This window comes from Equus caballus, chromosome 18 (assembly GCF_041296265.1).
Source record: "Equus caballus isolate H_3958 breed thoroughbred chromosome 18, TB-T2T, whole genome shotgun sequence".
NCBI lineage: Eukaryota > Metazoa > Chordata > Mammalia > Perissodactyla > Equidae > Equus > Equus caballus.
Window position 1 is genome coordinate 20,330,301 of NC_091701.1, and position 18,088 is coordinate 20,348,388.

Below are 18,088 nucleotides of genomic sequence, written 5' to 3' on the forward strand. Positions count from 1 at the left end.
ATAGAAAGATGCTACATAAACGAAGAGTATTGTCCATTTATTTTCTAAAACCATATGTACAAAAGCCGCAATAGTTACTGTACATTTCTACCCGTCACCTCCAATTATTGTAATACTATTTGCATCATAATTTGGATGTCTTTTAGAAAATACTTTGTATAATGTAAATAGCAGTATTTTGTTTTTCATTGCTTTTTATTATGTTAATGCATGTAGTCACACTTTTCATTTTATGGAAGAATTCAGTTTTCAAATTTGGTAGAAAATAGTATTTGTGGGATTGTATTTTACTTGAAGTTCCAGATTTCCAGGGGGAAAGAATCAGTGGATACTGGCCTTATAAGAATCCTTGATATGTTTTATAGGTGATGATGAGCAGTCAACACAGATGGCTGCAAGTTGGGAAGATGAGAAAGTGAGAGAAGCATCTTCAAACAGTTTTGTTGCTATTAAAATCGATACCAAAAGGTTTGCTTATGTTTTAATCTTTCATTTTTAAAAAATATTATAACCATAGTCTTTGGTTGTGATTTATGGTGATACTCTTAGTCTATAAGAATATTGATTTTTGTCTAAGGCATATTGGGGACTTAAATTCTGATTGACGTTTTCCAAATTCATCATTATATCTTGTTGAAAAAGCTAAGTTCTCCTAGTCTACTAAGCAGCTATGTGACGTGTACCAAGAATGCAAAAGAACTGTGATCCTCAGCTTCTAAGAACTTGGAAGTAACTGTAAATCATCTATTGAATATCTCTGAAAGATTGACCACTGTTTTGGATCCTATTTTTGGGAATGGGGCCATTTGATTGAGTAGGAGTGAGGACCCTTATAAGTCCCTCATAATACCTGATGTCCACAAGTCTATTTTATTTGTTAATCCACCCCTGCTTTCCCCTTTAAAATTTTTTTTTTAGTATAGAACGTTTCACACATATATAAAAGTCACGGAATAGAATAATGAACCCCCATGAGCTTTTCACCTACTTTGATAATTATCAACTCGTGGTCAGTCTTGTTTCATCTATGTCCCCACACATTTCCACTCATCCTATATAATTTTGAAACAGATCTCAGTCATCAAACCACTTCATCTATAAATATTTTAGTATGTCTCTCTGAAAGGTAAGGATTCTTAATTTTTTTTTTTTTAAAGATTTTATTTTTCCTTTTTCTCCCCAAAGCCCCCCGGTACATTGTTGTGTATTTTTAGTTGTGGGTCCTTCTAGTCGTGGCAGGATTCTTAATTTTTTTGACATAATGGTAATACCTCAAAAACAAATTAATAGTAATTCCCAAATATCAAATATCTACCAAGTGTTCAAATTTTCAATCATCTCATCAATGTCATAGTTTTATTATTAATTTAATTTATTAATTTATTACACATTGTGATGCACTAATCTCTCTCAAGTCTCTTTTAGTCTGTAGGCTTCCCCTGTATATCTCTCTCTCTGTCTTTTTCTTGTGTAATTTAGTTTTTAAAGAAACAAGGTCATTTATTCTGTAGTTTCCTGCAGCATGGATTTTGTTGACTGCAGCCCTTTTAGTGTAATTTAATTTTCTGTTGGATTTAAGTTAGATTTTTCCCCCCTCCAGACTACTTCATAGATGGGGGTATGTCTTCCATTCTTCTGTTAGAAAGCAGCACATGGTGCCCTGTTGTCTCTCTTTATGATGTTAGCAGCAGCCATCAGTGGTCAATGCCTAGAAACATAGTTCATTAGCAGTTGCATTGTGGTATTACTATCCTTTTGGTATTAGTAGTATCAATGAATAATGTTTGAAAATTTACCTGTGTTTGTAAACTTTTATTTAAAAATTTTCAATATTAACAAAACACCATAAAGCAAATCATAGTATAGTCTGCCTCACAACAGCTAATGAATTATGTGTTTATTGAGCTGTAATAGTTTTTAAAAAATAATCTATTATTTTGATGTATATCATATCATTAAATTGTCCATTGTCCTCCAGAAGCACCTCTTAGAGTCAGTAATGGCTGGAGGAATGTAGGGGTTTATTGGAGATGTGGGAAGAAATGAAGATTTTAGAATTCTTGAGATTAATTATATACAGACTAATTTATCTAGCATTTTTTTTTTTTTTTTTTTTTTTGAGGAAGATTAGCCCTGAGCTAACATCTGCCACTAATCCTCCTCTTTTTGCTGAGGAAGACTGGCCCTGAGCTAACATCCATGCCCGTCTTCCTCTACTTTATATGTGGGATGCTTGCCACAGCATGGCTTGACAAGTGGTGTGTGGGTCCGCACCTGGAATCTGAACTGGTGAACCCCAAACCGCTGAAGCGGAACATGTGAACTTAACTGCTGTGCCACTGGGCTGGCCCCTGTTTTTTTGTTTTTTGTTTTTTAAGGGGCAGATCTCTATGCTTATGGGAATGATGACTTTTTTTGTTTTTTAAGATTGGCCCAGAGCTAACATCTGTTGCTGATCCTTTTTTTTTTCTTCTTCTCCCCAAAGGCCCCCAGTACATAGTTGTATATTCTAGTTGTAAGTCTTTCTAATTCTGCGATGTGTGACGCTGCCTCAACATGGCTTGATGAGCGGTGCTAGGTCCACACTCAGGATCTGAACCAGTGAAACCCAGGGCCGCCGAAGTGGAGCACGTGAACTTAACCACTTGGCCACAGGGCCAGCCCCTATCTAGCATTTTACAAATGAAATTTCTGTTGGCAGATACAGGGATACCTGTGTGTAGTGATGGTTGATATTTGTTTCGTTATGGACTGCTTGCTGATAGAACCTAGTGTGTCTTTTGAATTATGAAAAGTAATTTTTATTTATTATACAATAATAATGGAATTACCTAATGTTCTAGGAACATTTTAGTGTATATTTATTTATGGAGAATAGCCTGCATTGAAAATAAATTGGTAGGAAACGCATCAAAAGTTTACAGATTATTTCTGAGAAGGTAGGATTCTTGGTAATTTTTTTCTTTATAATTTCCTATTATAGTTTTAGACATTTGTATGATAATTGTGCTTTATATTCTGGAAAAAATTAGACAAATTTCTCGTTCTTGGAAGCATTAATTTGATTCTTGGAATTACTCATGTACATTGGTCAGTGTGTCGTATTCGCATTATAGTATAAAGTCTCTCTCCCATTTGTGTCCCTAACCACCCCCGTTCCCTTCTCTGGAGGCAACCAAGTCAAGAAAATATATTTGTATTTGTTTTCCTCCCGTTTTTTACAAAAATGGTATCATTTTGATGTACTTTTTTGTACGTTTTATGGTTTGTATAATTAATCAGTTTTTATTGGTGGATATTTAAGTTGTTTTGAGTCCTTTGTTATTAAAAAGTAGTATCAATTGCACAAGTAAGTCATAGGCATTAGTATCTTCTTGTTACTTGTTAAGGTATAGTGTTCAGCTATACTTGCTGCTGAGGAAACAACATGGCAGATACTAACTTGATATTTAGCCACCAGATCCAGCTACCAGTTTGGGTTGCAAGAGCGAGTCACTCTTTAATCTGAAGATTATTAAACAAACCCAAAAAAGGTCTGTGAAATAAGAATTACATTTTTCTTCTTCCAGCTGGTGGCTATGAAAGGAGCTAGTAGTTTCAGAAAAAGTACTTGTAATTGGTATGGTCAATTTTTATAGAAACAACGTACTATTTGGGAGACGCTTGAATTCATGTAGTGATTTTCTGTTTGATTTTGTTTTACAGTGAAGCCTGCCTACAATTTTCACAAATCTGTATCCTTTCAATGAAGAATTGGTTTTATATATATATTTTGCTTGAGGATTTACCTTTCTTTTGGTTAATTCATGACCTTTAGAAATTGTTTTTATTTAGGAACTCATACATTCTTGTCTATGGAAACTTTATATTACTAAGTATCCTTTGAGACAATACATTGTAGCAAATAGGGTCATAGGGAGTTTTTTATTGGGAATATCTGGAAAGCAGTATGAAGCAGTTTGGTTGCAATGTTAGAAGTAGCTGGCAAAAGCAAGATAGATGTAAGTTATGATAGAGGGGAATGTAGTGGGTGTTCTCCACTCAAATGTGCAGTGTAAATAAACCTTAAATCAGTTCACATATCACATGTACTATAGGCATAATGATATGGTAGTTGAAATTATTTTGCAAACGTTAGCTGATTATATTGTGAAATTCACAAAAATGATTTGCTTTGTTATCAGAAGTGTTTCATAAAACTATTCCCTTATTTCCCATAAATTGTTAGACTTAATAAAACTGTACAGATCCTGTAGTATGTGTCCCATCCAGTTTCTTTATTGGAGACAGTGGAATTCCCTTGGAAGTAATAGCAGGAAGTGTTTCTGCAGATGAACTTGTTACCCGAATTCACAAAGTCCAGCAGGTGAGAAGGGACAGAATTGTTCTTTGTATAAACATGGGAAAATAATATGTCAGAAACTTAACATTGGAATGTTTTGAGAGCTGCTCTGTATATTCAGGAACTTGCCATGCCATTAAACTTAAAAGGTAGTGAATACTATCTTCCTTGACTAGTTTTGAAAATAGCATTATGAAGTTAGAGGTGCCCCTACCTAATACTTAATTGAATTCTTATTCTCCCTTCTCTTTTCATCCCTAGCTCAACCACATAATGCACATCTCTATTACTTTGTTGCAAGAGAGAGTTGCGGTCACATTAAGATCTCAGTATATTGCTTGACATGTTTTCAGGATGCATCCCCTTTGGGCGAATGGCTAATATACCTTGTAACTTTTTTCCTTGGATTCTAATTTGAAGGAAAATCAACAGTGTGCTTTAAAAATCTGTTTATGCTCTTGTCACCTTGCAGTTGAATTCCATAGTGTGATTATGTCATGTTTAGGATCATACATTTTAGATTCATTTACTTAGTTTAGTACTTCTCGCTCCTGTAGAGTATAAATTGACTTATTGACATTTTGGTCTTATTGGCCATGGTAAATTTAGATTCTTATCTGTTAATTAAATTTCAATGTGTTTTCTCTCTAGATGCACTCATTAAAAGGTGAAACATCAGTGGCAAATGGCAGCCAGTCAGAAAGTTCAGTCTCTACTCCGTCCACCTCATTTGAACCTAACAACGTTTCTGAAAACTCTCAGTCCAGAAATGTAGAGCTTTGTGAGACACCACCCACTTCTCCAGATACAAAGTCAGATTCTGCAACAGGTAATTTTTAGTGTATCCTTTTGGGTAGTTGAAGTACTCCTTCACTTCATTTTAAAGGCCATGGATTAATATCCTTAAAAATAAAAATAGTGTATTTTTTTCCCCTCACATTCATTTAACTTAAAATTTAAGAGTTGTCTTAAGTGTATGTGTTTGTCATTTAGTGGCAGAAGAGGATAAAATCAGTGAATATGCCCTTCAAACTCAAATAGGCAACAGTCCAGAACAGTTGACTTGTAATTTCTGCTCATGTGGTGTGGTTTAAGGATTGTCGTTATGACACTTGGCAATTTTATAAATGTCTTCCCAGCCAGAGGATTTTGAAAGATCCAAATGAACTAGTGTATTTGGAATTGTCTTTATAACCTGTAAAATATTATACACATTTAAAAGAATAGTATTTGCATTTTTAAAATTTGAATTAAAAGGTAATTGTAAAATAGAGCTTGTAGAAATAAGTGTGACTGCAGAGGGGTTGATAGGAAAGAAAAAGAGAAATTTTGTATTGTATATTAGGGATCATGGTCAGAGTTGTTTGGTGTAATAGAGCTTTGTATTAGGCAACATAGGGTTAGATAAATCAAGTTAGAATACTAGTATCTTAAAAGATGATCCTATTCCAGCATCCCAAATAGATAATCATCAAGCCTCTTTTTGAATATATTTGATGACAGGAACTCTCATTACCTTGCTAGGAAGCCCTAGTTTTTAGAAAAATTCTTCCTTACATTGAGCTGAAATTTGATGCCCTGTAATTTCTGGTTAACTTTACTGCTACTTATACAGTTACATGTAGCAGGTGTTGAATATTTGAAGAACAGCTATCAGGTCTCCTCTCAGTAGTCTCAATTTTGAGGTTTTACGTCTGCAGATCACTCAAATTCTGGATGCACATAGGGCTGGAGGACTCTATTATAAATGTAACCCACCTAGGTATACAGCAGAACAGTTATCTTTTACATTTATCTGGATAGTTGTCATTTTCAAAATTCTTCATTACCTTTTGAATGTACCTGTTTCCCTCTGGTATCATTTTCTTTCAGCTTGAAAAATTTTCTTTAGCGTTTCTTATTGTTCAGGTCTGTTTGCAAAATATTTCTCCTAACTCTTTCTTACCTGAAAATGTCTTTGCTCTATCTTCATTCTGGAAATATGTTTTTGCTGGATATAAAATTGGGGGTTTATAGTTACTTTTTTCAGCATTTTAAAGATGTTCCGCTGAGTTCTGGTCTCCATAGTTTTCTGATGACAAGTCTGTGATTTAGAAAATTGTTTACCCGTATATGGAATGTGTTGTTTTTCTCTGGCTTCTTTCAGGATTTTCTCTTTTTTTGGTTTTCAGCAATTTGACTATGATATGCCCAGATGTGTATTTCTTTGCTTTATCCTGGTTGGGGTTTGCTGAGCTTCTTAAATCTGTAAATATATGACTTCCACTTAATTTGGGAAATTTGGGGCCATTATTTCTTCAAATGTGTTTCTGTTCCTTTTTCTCCTATCTTGCTGGAAATAATTACATGTATATTAGGCTTCTTGATATTATCCCACAGGTTCACTTCTTTCGATCTTTTTTTCTCTCTCTACTTCAGATTGGATAATCTTGTTGATCTATAAACCTACTGACTATCTCTATCTGTATTTCTATTCTACCGTTAAGTACATCCAGTGAATTTTTTATTTTAAATAAAATTAGGTAATACATTTATGCATTTTTTTCTTAACTATTACTTATTAGGCTTTTTTTAGAGCAGTTTTAGGTTCACAGCAAAATTAAGAAGACAGTACAGATTTCCCCCACACATATATAGCCTCCTGCATTATTAGTATTCTCCACTAGAGTGGTACATTTGTTACAACCAATGAACCTACACTGACACATGATAATCAGGTAAAGTCTGTAGTTTATATTACAGTTCACTCTTGGTGTTGTACGTTCTGCAAGTTTAGACAAATACATAATGACATGTCTTCATCATTATAGTATCATAGAGTATCATTACATAGAGCATCATAGCATCATTTCACTGCCCTAAAAGTCCTGTCTGCCACACCTATTCATCCCCACTGATCTTTTTACTTTCTCCATAGTTTTGCCTTTTCCAGAATGTCACATAATTGGAATCATATAGTATGTAGCCTTTTCAGATTGGCTTCTTTCACTTAGTAATATGTATTTAAGGTTCCTCCATGTCTTTTCATGGCTTGATAGCCCATTTCTTTTTAGTGCTGAATAAGTGTATTTTAGGTATACCACAGTTCATTAATCCGTTCACCTACTGAAGGGCATAGTAGTTGCTTCCATGTTTTAGCAATTATGAATAAAGCTGCTGTAAACATCCATGGGCAAGTTTCTGTGTGGACCTAAGTTTTCACTTCCTTTGGATAAATACCAAGGAGCTTGATTGCTGGCTTGTATGGTAAGAGTATGTTTAGTTTTGTCAGAAACCACCAAACTGTCTTCCAAAGTGGCCGTACCATTTGCAAGTAATACATTTTCTGATTCTGGAGTTTCTGTTTCTTCTTCTTCCTTCCTCTTTTTCCTCTGCTGCCTTCTACCTTTTTATTTTGAAATAGTTTGACTCACAAGAAATGACAAAACTATACAGAGTTCCTGAGTACCCTTCATCCACATATTATTCCTTTAATATTATCTTTTAATTTATTTCAAGCAGATTTTCCTTTACTTTATTGAGTTACATTGGTTGCTTTAGAGTCCTTGTCTCATAATGCCAGTATCTAGCTTATCTTGGTTGGCCTCTGTTGATTGTCTTTTCCCTTGAGAATGGGGTCACATTTTCCTGTTGGATCACATCTAAGAAATTTTGGATTGTGTCTTGTACATTGTTGTAGACATTTTGGATTCTGTTACGTTTCTACAAAGAGCGTTGATGTTTTAGTTGGCAGTTAAGTTGGTTAGATTTAAACTATAAACTATGTCTTACCTGAGGTGAGTCCCAGCTGTAATCTCAGTTCTTTGTAACTTCTTTTTTCTTAAACTTCATTTTGGAAAATTTCAAACATGTGGAAGTAGAGAAAAAACTATAAGAAATCCCATGAACCCATTGCCTATCTTCAATTAGCTCATGACCACTATGGTTTCATCTGTGACCCCTACTTTACTTCTCCTGCCACTTATTATTTAGAACAAATCTTAGGCATTATATCATTTCATCTTTAAAAATGTTAGTATCTAAAAGATAAAGAACTGAGCCAGCCCTGATAGTCTAGTGGTTAAAGTTGAGCACTCCTGCTTTCACGGCCTGGGTTTATTTCCCAGATCCAGAACCACATCACCCATCTGTTAGTAGCCATGCTGAGGTGATGGCTCACTTAGAAGAACTAGACAGACTTATAACTAGGATGTACAACTGTGCAATGGGGCTTTGGGGAGAAAAAAATAAATAAATAAAAGTTGAAAGATAAGAACTTAAAAAAATTATTACAATACTATTATTTGTATGAAACCTAGAAAGTTTAGCAGTAATTCCTTTTTATCATCCATTATCTAGGCAATATTTACATTACACTAAACTTTGCAGTTTGTTTGAATTGGAATCCAATATATTATTGGTTGATGTCTTACTTTTCCTTTAATATGTAGATTTCCACTCTCAGAATGGTTTTTCCTGTAGTTTCTCCCAGTGGATTTTGCTACATCCTCATAGTATTGTGTAAATATTCCTCTAAATTGCTAGTTAAAGCTACAAGTTTGATCAGATTCAGGTTCATTCTTTTTTTTTTTTTTTTTATTAAAAACTTTATTTTTTTTCCTTTTTTCTCCCCAAAGCCCCCCCCGGTACATAGTTGTATATTCTTCGTTGTGGGTCCGTCTAGTTGTGGCATGTGGGACGCTGCCTCAGCGTGGTTTGATGAGCAGTGCCATGTCCATGCCCAGGATTCGAACCAACGAAACACTGGGCTGCCCTACAGTGGAGCACGCGAACTTAACCACTCGGCCACGGGGCCAGCCCCTCAGGTTCATTCTTTATTTTCTTTTGACAAGACTACTTTATAGGTGATACTGTGTATTTTTCATCAGGAGATATGTTATGCTTGATAATCCATGTCTTTTTAAACCTGAAGACAGAATTTTCCCTAATAAATTTTCATTACGTTTGCATTTTTATCAGTTGTTTTAGCTTATAGAATTTTCTTAATCCAGAACTTTTCATTCAGTAATTAGCAGTTAAATATGACTGCTAATAAGCTCTTTATTGTAGTTATATATATGGATTATATTTATAACCCATAAAGTTAGAAATGTGTATTCTACATTTTCAAGTCATTTATAAAGTGCCAAAGTCAGAGAACTCTGTGGCATACCATTGGAAATCTTCCTCTCTGTGACATGTATCCATTTTTCTTTGTTTATGAGCCACAAATCCACCTAACTGTATTGTTATACAGCACTTTTTTTTTAAGCTTGTCCACAAGTTTTCTTCAAAAGTTTTGTTAAATTTTTGGCTGATATCAAGATATGAATGTCCTTGACATTAATTTTATTTACTAAAGTGATTAATTTCCTACTGAACACACACTGGCTGTCAGTGGTTACCACTTCTTATCCAAGGGGTGCATTCAGTAGTGTGCTGGTAAATATTTAACAGAAGGCTCTTTAGGGAAAAAAAAACCCCTTCTTTGTAGTGTTTGCTAATTTACAAGGTATAAATACTACTACTCTGGCTGATTTCAAGCTACCTAGGTGATGCCACTGAATGCAAAGGCAGGAGGAAATGTGCACTGTGAGCTCTACTTAGTAATTCTAATATTTCCACTACTGCTATACTAACTAAACACTTACTATGTGCTAGTCTTAGTAAAAGTCTAAGCTTTTCACCTCTGTTAACACATTTCTCCTAACAACTCTATGAGGTTACCATCCCCACTTTACAGATGAGGCTCAGAGAGATTAAATAACTTACTGACGTGACAGAACAGGACTGGAACCCAGACTTTGTTGCTCCATAGTTCTTGCTCTTTCCAAGATCATAAATGTAAAGAAGAGGGGCTGGCCTGGTGGCGCAGTGATTAAGTTTACATGTTCTGCTTCTCAGTGGCCTGGGGTTTGCCAGTTCGGATCCTGGGTCCAGATATGGCACTGCTTGGCAAAAGCCATGCTGTGGTAGGTGTCACACGTATAAAGTAGAGGAAGATGGGCATGGATGTTAGTTCAGGGCCAGTCTTCCTCAGTGAAAAGAGGAGGATTGGCAGCAGTTAGTTCAGGGCTAATTGTCCTCAAAAAAAAAAATTGAATACAATTAAAAATTTAGTCCCTCACCTGCACTGGTCTTATTTCAAGTGCTCAAGAGCCACATGTGACTAATGGTATAATTACTGGACAGCGCTGCTCTAGAGTGAAGCCTACCAGGGCCAGGCATGCTTACTCTACTTTTGTTATATCCCCTCCTACCAGGTTAATGTTTCTTCATGTTTTACCTCTGACCTTTTCCTTGGTGGCCCTCAACTGGGTAATTGCCTTATTTCCCACGTATATACTATTGTATCTAGATCCAAACTTCAGAATTAGTACTAGCTCATTTCTTATTTCCTGTTCCATTCTTAGGGAAAAGATGTAGTGTTTAAGAAACAAGATTATTATTTTTTTTTAAACCGACAGACCCAGGAAGCAAACCTGGGTCTCTGATTCTGAGTCTGTGCTCTTTTTTTTTAAAGATTAGCACCTGAACTAACAACTGTTACCAACCTTCTTTTTTCTCTTTTTTTCTTTCTTTCTGCTTTTTCTCCCAAAATCCCTCCAGTACAAAGTTGTATATTTTAGTTGTGGGTCCTTCTAGCTGTGGTACGTGGGACACCGCCTCAGTGTGGCCTGACGAGTGGTACCGTGTCCGCGCCCAGGATCCAAACCAGTGAAACCTGGGGCCACCGTAGTGGAGCGCACAAACTTAACCTTGATTGGATCCTGAATCAGGGAAAAAAGTTATAAAAGACATTATTAGGATAATTGGGGAAATCTGAATATGATCACATATTAGATAATCTTACTATATTTATAATTTCTCAAGTGTGATAATACTGTTGTACTGATATCTGAAAATGGCTTTATTCTTTAATTATATTCCACTTGTAGAATTCTCTTCTGAGAAAAACAGATGCAATTTTGTTCTAATCTGGTTGAAAAGTCCACTGCATCTTACTCAGTGACAAATCAACTGTTTTATCACTTTCGAATCCGGGACTCTACTGCTTAATGGTCTTTTATTGGCCTGAGGGATGGGGCTGGCCCCAAGAAACAAGATTATTAACAAATGTTGTAACCCAAAAGACTTATACGTTTTAAAAATTGACGTTAAATGCAATATTCTTATTTCTTTTTATTTAATAATTAAGGAGGAGAATGTTCAGGCCTTCCCACTCCATCTCAGGAGCCTAGTGGATGTTCAAATCAGAGACCTGCGGAGGACCTCACCGTCAGAGTGGAAAGGTTTGCTCTTTTTGCAAATAATATTTAAAAAGATAATGGTTAAAAAGACAATGGTTTTCAGTTATTAATTTGAATAAAAGCTAAAATTACACAAATTAAATTTCAGAATTATGGGTTGAAATTTTTTATTACCTAACCAACTTGTTTGTATCCATAAAGGTTACATTCTAGAAGTAAACTTCTGTGTCTCTGAAGTTGTCTCTTAGCTTTAGGTCTGATCATTCTAAGAATCTGTTTTTCACTGGTATTTTGGTATATGTGTATTACCATCTGTAATTTCTGCTTTTATCTTGCTATGCCATGGGATAAGAAGTTCCAAATGGGCAAAAACTTTTGCTAATTTTATGACTATGTACAGAGTCTGAGTTCCGCGTAAGTGGGTGTCTAATATTAAATGTCATGTGTAATTAGTCTAATAATCAGATACAAATTTCTGAATTTTTGTGGTCTAGTTTAGTATTTTTAATGATATAAAAGTTATGAAATCATAGTCTTTTATACTATGATTCTTAAAAGTTAATATGAGTTAATGGTAAATGAATAAGCAGGAATATTTTTTAGTTCAGACTTTAAAACCACTTCGTGTTATATGGAAGATAAAAATTCCCTAGAGAGTCGACATTTTCTTGTTCACATAGATGCTACAGGGAAACAAGATTCAAAGTGATTACTGACATTGGGTATTTGGGTTTGCTGATGACTGAGTAAAAATCAACTTAATTTCAGCAAAACCTAGATTCTGATTCTTCTTTATAGGTATTAGGGCAGGGCTAGGATCTTGAGGTGAAAAGCAGGATAGATCCTCTCACAGTGGTGAGAAATGGGATAAGGCTGGAAGAACAGCAGGAAACCAAAGTTTCCAGAGGCTCATCCTCTTGTTTCCTTCTGTTTTGCTAACACCAGACCCACCACTGTGCACCCTTACTTGCACCACCCTGGTGTGAAGTGAAGATCAAAAATGAGAAAAGGAAGGGCTGGCCCAGTGGTGCAGTGGTTAAGTCTGCATGCTCTGCTTTGGCAGCCTGGGGCTCGTGGGTTCAGATCCTGGGCACGGACCTACATACTGTTCATCAAGCCATGCTGTGGCAGATGTCCCACAAATAAAATAGAGGAAGATGGGCACAGATAGTAGTTCAGAGCTTATCTTCCTCAGCAAAAAGAGGAGGGTTGGCAGCAGATGTTAGCTCAGGGCTAATCTTCCTCACCAAAAAAAAAAAAATCAGGAAAGGATGTGGAGACTTGCGGGGAATGAGAAGAAAGACAGCAGGTAGCCCTTTATTGTGGAGTAGGGTCAGATGCTATTTAATCGCAGTGGGTAAGGGGAGTTTCTGTTGTTTCTTGGTAGCTTCCTTTCTTATGTAAGGGAGTATCTGCTCGTGTGTGCCTGTATGGTTCTGCAAATAGAATACAATATACCATTTTTAATTAAAAAACAGTTGTATGTACACACACTGGTGTATATATGTTATATATAGTATAATGAGTCAAAGATACTTTAAGACATACAACAAAATGTTTATACTAATATCTATGAAAGAGGAATTAGGGATTTTTTTCTTTGTTTTGTTCTGAAGTTGCCAAATTTTCTTCATTGAGCATTATTACTTTTAAAATTAGCATATCAGGACAGAGTGGGTCTACAGTTGTTTGAGATTCCTTAGACTGAAAAAACTTTAAAGCACTCTTGGAGATAAATTTTTTTAAAGCGTATGCCGTTAGGACCATTATGTGAAGTATATGTGGGCTGAGGCCTTTTAGAAAAGGATACTAATATTGAAATTTGGTGAAATGCTGACAAACTCTTTTTTTTCCTTTAAGATTGGCACCTGAGCTAACATCTGTTGCCAATCTTTTTTTCTTTTTTCTTCTTCTTCATTTTCTCTTCAAGGCCCCCCCAGTACATAGTTATATATTGTAGTGGTGGTCCCGCTGGTTGTGCTATGTGGGACGCTGCCTCAGCATAGCTTGATGAGTGGTGCTAGGTCCAAGCCTAGGATCTGAACCGGTTAAACCCCCGGCCGCCAAAGCGGAGCACGCGAACTTAACCACTCAACCTCTTGACAAACTCTTAATGATGAAACAGGTTTCATTGGGAAATAACTGTTCTCTGCTCAGACAGCTTTTGAAGATTCCAGGTCCTATGGTCATATAATTTGTATAAGCACTCAAATTGTTGCTGAGATTAGTTTATCAAACCCAACTAACCAATAAAGCCTAGGTCCTAATGCTAATTAATTCACAGACTGAGGTCCTGCATTTTATTCTTCTGAGTTATACCCATTAGGAACTTTGTTCCTTTCGTGGGATCTGATTCATTGACAATGACATGTCAATCTGTTTAATATTCCTATCCCAGATGTCCTCTTAGCTCATCATTTATACCCTTAAGGTTGCCTTCATCCCCACTGTTCTTCTGTCGTGGACTCTGTGGTGCTTTTATGCCTCCAGCTCACTTGTCCTCTGCAGGGGTGTTGGACTCTGAAACCCTAATGTGCTGTTGTTTTCCCCGTCTCACAGAACTGAACTTCGTTGCTTTTTTTCAGCCCAGATAAGTTGGACCCTTCAATTCCTGTGGTGTAATTTGATATTTATAGAATTACATAACGCAAAACTCTATAAAGCAAAATTTGTGCATTTTTCTCCAACCTTGATGATATTTTAAAGTCGGTTTCATACAAATTAAAAATTCAGCCTTAAATTTTGTCAGAATGGATTAGTAAATGTAGGATTCTAACTTTCCTGCCAGGCTGTATGACGTCTATTTCCAGAGACCAAGTTTTTGGAAAACTAATTACTCCGCAGTAGGTCTTAGGCTTTTTTTTCATCTAGCTTCAAGGAGAAGTAATTTGTTAAGGGCAAAAGTGACTAAACCAAATTGATGTCAGCTCAGAAACTCATCCTATCTTGTACATAGTAAGAATGTAGACTTTCTATCTTGAACTGCCTTTTCTCAAGGGAGTAAACTTGATTTTTTTAAAAAACAGATTGATGATTTGTAATTGTGAGATATAAATTTTCCTTTTTAGCACTAATTGAAATATATATAGTGTTTTGTTCTTAAAGCTGAAAGATGTAAAATATGAATCTTTTAGTGATTCACGTGAAAAGATCTATCTGGTAGTTAGAATGGATTATTTTGTTTATATCATTATGTTTAAAAATTGCCAGAATTATCTGGGAAAGATAAGGTGTATTACCAACAATTCCAGCCTTTTATCTGGAAAGGTTGCGAGCCTCAAAAACTTGAAAGAATGGTATAATGACTTACACTTTTGTTTGCTGATTCATTTGAAGTTGCAGGCATCATTTCATTTCCCCCTAAATACTTGAGTGTGTATCTCCTGATAATAAAAACATTGGCTGAGGTTCTGTCTGCTCTGAGCAGGGGCTCCAGCTTCGATTGGGGCCTGGGGGTATGTGCCCACTGACCCATGCCCAGCCCCATCCCTCAGGCCAATAAAAGACCAGTAGAGTCCCGGATTCGAAAGTGATAAAACAGTTGATTTGTCACTGAGTAAGATGCAGTGGACTTTTCAACCAGATTAGAACAAAATTGCATCTGTTTTTCTCAGAAGAGAATTCTACAAGTGGAATATAATTAAAGAATAAAGCCATTTTCAGATATCAGTACAACAGTATTATCACACTTGAGAAATTATAAATATAGTAAGATTATCTAATATGTGATCATATTCAGATTTCCCCAATTATCCTAATAATGTCTTTTATAACTTTTTTCCCTGATTCAGGATCCAGTCAAGGATCATTCATCAAATTTACTTTAGTCTCTTTTATTTATTTATTTATTTATTTATTTTAATTTCCCTTTTATTTATTTATTTATTTGAGGACGATTAGCCCAGAGCTAACTGCTGCCAATCCTCCTCTTTTCGCTGAGGAAGACTGGCCCTGAGTTAACATCCATGCCCATCTTCCCCTACTTTATATGTGGGATGCCTACCACAGCATGGCGTGCCAAGCGGTGCCATGTCCGCACCTGGGATCCGAACCGGCGAACCCCAGGCCGCTGAAGCGCAACGTGTGCACTTAACCGCTGCGCCACCGGGCTGGCCCCTACTTTAGTCTCTTTTAATCCAAAATATTTCTTTTGTTTCTTTTTTGTCTTTGTTTTCATTTTTCATGACTTGGACATTTTTTAAGAGTCTAGGCTAGTTGTTTCTAGAATGTTTCTTGGTCTGGTCCCTGTTCCATCATTCTAGATTTAGTTTAAACTTTGATGAGAATATTTCCTAGGTAGTCTTTTGTCCTTCCCATTACTCACAGGAGGTAACTAATGTCAGATATCTGCATTATTGGTGATAAGTTTAATCATTGGTTAGGACTGTATCTGTTAGATTTCTCCATTATAAAGATACCCTTTTCCCTAATTAATGAGTTATCTATGGGGTGATTCTTTGAAACAGTGAATATGCTGCTCCTCAAAAACTTTGACTCAGTGGCTTTGGCACCCATTGATTTTTGCTTGGATCAGTTATTTCATGGTAGCTAAAAATGGTGATTTTTTCCCCCTAATTCTGTTCCTCCTTCATTTATTAGCTAGCATTCTTCTGTAGAGAAGTGCTTTGCTCTACCTCCTCCTGCTTTCTATCCCCCGTTTTTCTCAGTAAACTTCTTATTGGACACCAGCACCCAGATCAAGAAATAGAAAATTACCAGTGTACTACATGCCATGGGGGCCTAGTGCCCCTTTCTTCATTACTGCTTCCCTCCCACAGATAACCACTATCTTGAATCTTAACACCATAGATGAGTTTTGCCTGTTTGTGAACTTCATAATGGAATCATACCACGTGTAGCCTTTGCTCAGCCTTGTATTGGTGAGGCTCTCCTGTGTTGTTGCGTGTGTCAGTAATCGTTGCTCTCTCATTGCTGTGTATAGTGTGCTCTTATTTGACTTCACCGTGGTTTGTTTATCCATTCTGCTGTTGATGGATATTTCAGTTGTTTTCAGTTTGGAGCTGTTAGAAATAGGGCTGCTCTGAACATTCTTGTACTTGTCTTAGTGAACACATCTTTGGGCATGTTTGTAGAGTGGCAATTTCTGGGTCATAGATACTGGCCAAACAGTTTTCCAATGTGATTATACCAATTTATAACTCCCTTCAGCAGTAAGACGTTTCATGGATCCTTTTATTTCTCTAATGTATTACAATTCATTTCTTTTATGATTCTTTTTGGTACACAGATTGCCCCAAATTTGCCTGGTAGAATCCTCATTATGCTGGATATTTTGTCATTTTGACATACGTCCCCATCATTCTTCGAGTACTCCCTTGATTTCTGGCACAAGTTGTTCAGCTGAGTTTTAGCAAATACATATAGCTGTGTAACCCAAATCCGTCTCAAAGTGCCATTAAGTTTTTAAAATTGAGATATAATTCACATACCATAAAATTCAAAGCATACAATTCTGTGGGTTTTAATATGTTCACAAGGTTGTGCAACCATTACCACTATCTCCTTTCAGAATCATTAGTTTTTAAATGATGAAGTTCTTACAGTTGGAAATAAATTTTGGTATTATTAGTTTTTATAAATGCTTGTCTACAGTTTTTTGCTTTTATTTTTAATAATTTTATGCCATATTGCTTTTTATGTCAATGTAAGGGGTAAAGCGTTTGTAAGTCATTGATTTATATTTGTTTGAAGATGTATGTGTATATTTTTAAATCAATATGAGATAAATCAGGGGAGAAAAAAGGGAACTAATGGTAAGTAGCAGGTAAGGCTCCTAGAGCTGGAGCTGAGCTTCTGGTGGCTCCCACCAACTCACCATGGATTTCTCTGGGGGCTGGAGGCCAGGCAGGTAAGCTGTTGCTTTGCCTTTAGGAGCTTTTTTGTTTGTTTGTTTCTACATTTCCCCAGTTGTTTTTAGCTAAATAAATCTTATAAATGTAATTTGTATTAATATGATGTGTTTCCGTTAATGTATTTTTTTTTTAACTTTTAAAATACAGATTAACCAAAAAACTTGAAGAAAGGAGAGAAGAGAAAAGGAAAGAGGAAGAGCAGGTAGAGTTCATGTACCTATTGTTTCACTCTTCCATTAAGTGAGGGCATGTTGATTCCCTGTTCACTTTGGCAGACCTAGGGTGGCTTCCTGGTTATGGCTCAGTGTTGCAGCACAGTGAGGGATGAGGCGAGTTATCTGTCTTCTCTAGTAGGATCAGAGTGTGCACTTTTTTGTGTTCTTTTTGTAAGTTGCTAGGAAGAAGTTGGATCATCTTTTCTCCCTCTGCAATGAGTCTTTACACTAAGGATAAAGGGACTTGAACTAAAATTGTTTGGTCTGATGCAGGTCTCATTTTTAGTTCCTTTTTGTGAAAAAGAAATTTGTAGACGTTTTGCTGAATTTTCCCTCTGGTGTTGCTGAATTCTAGTGCACCATTCATTTTTCTCAACATGTGCACCTAAACTGCATCATCTCTTTGGGGTTCTAGTATAGAAAGGTTAT

At 36.1% G+C, this 18,088-nt stretch overlaps 1 protein-coding gene across 4 annotated transcripts in view; it reads left to right on the forward strand.

The window, feature by feature from the left end:
* UBXN4 (UBX domain protein 4) overlaps positions 1 to 18,088 on the forward strand; it is a 35,275-nt gene that overhangs the window by 6,866 nt on the left and 10,321 nt on the right. For all 4 annotated transcript variants that reach the window (XM_070240783.1, XM_070240781.1, XM_070240784.1 and 1 more), the window contains exons 2-7: positions 366 to 468; positions 3,706 to 3,734; positions 4,248 to 4,366; positions 4,994 to 5,171; positions 11,520 to 11,613; positions 17,592 to 17,646. In XM_070240783.1, coding sequence (XP_070096884.1) covers positions 389 to 468; positions 3,706 to 3,734; positions 4,248 to 4,366; positions 4,994 to 5,171; positions 11,520 to 11,613; positions 17,592 to 17,646 — 555 coding nt within the window. In that variant the 5' untranslated portion in view covers positions 366 to 388. The remainder of the gene's footprint in view (positions 1 to 365; positions 469 to 3,705; positions 3,735 to 4,247; positions 4,367 to 4,993; positions 5,172 to 11,519; positions 11,614 to 17,591; positions 17,647 to 18,088) is intronic.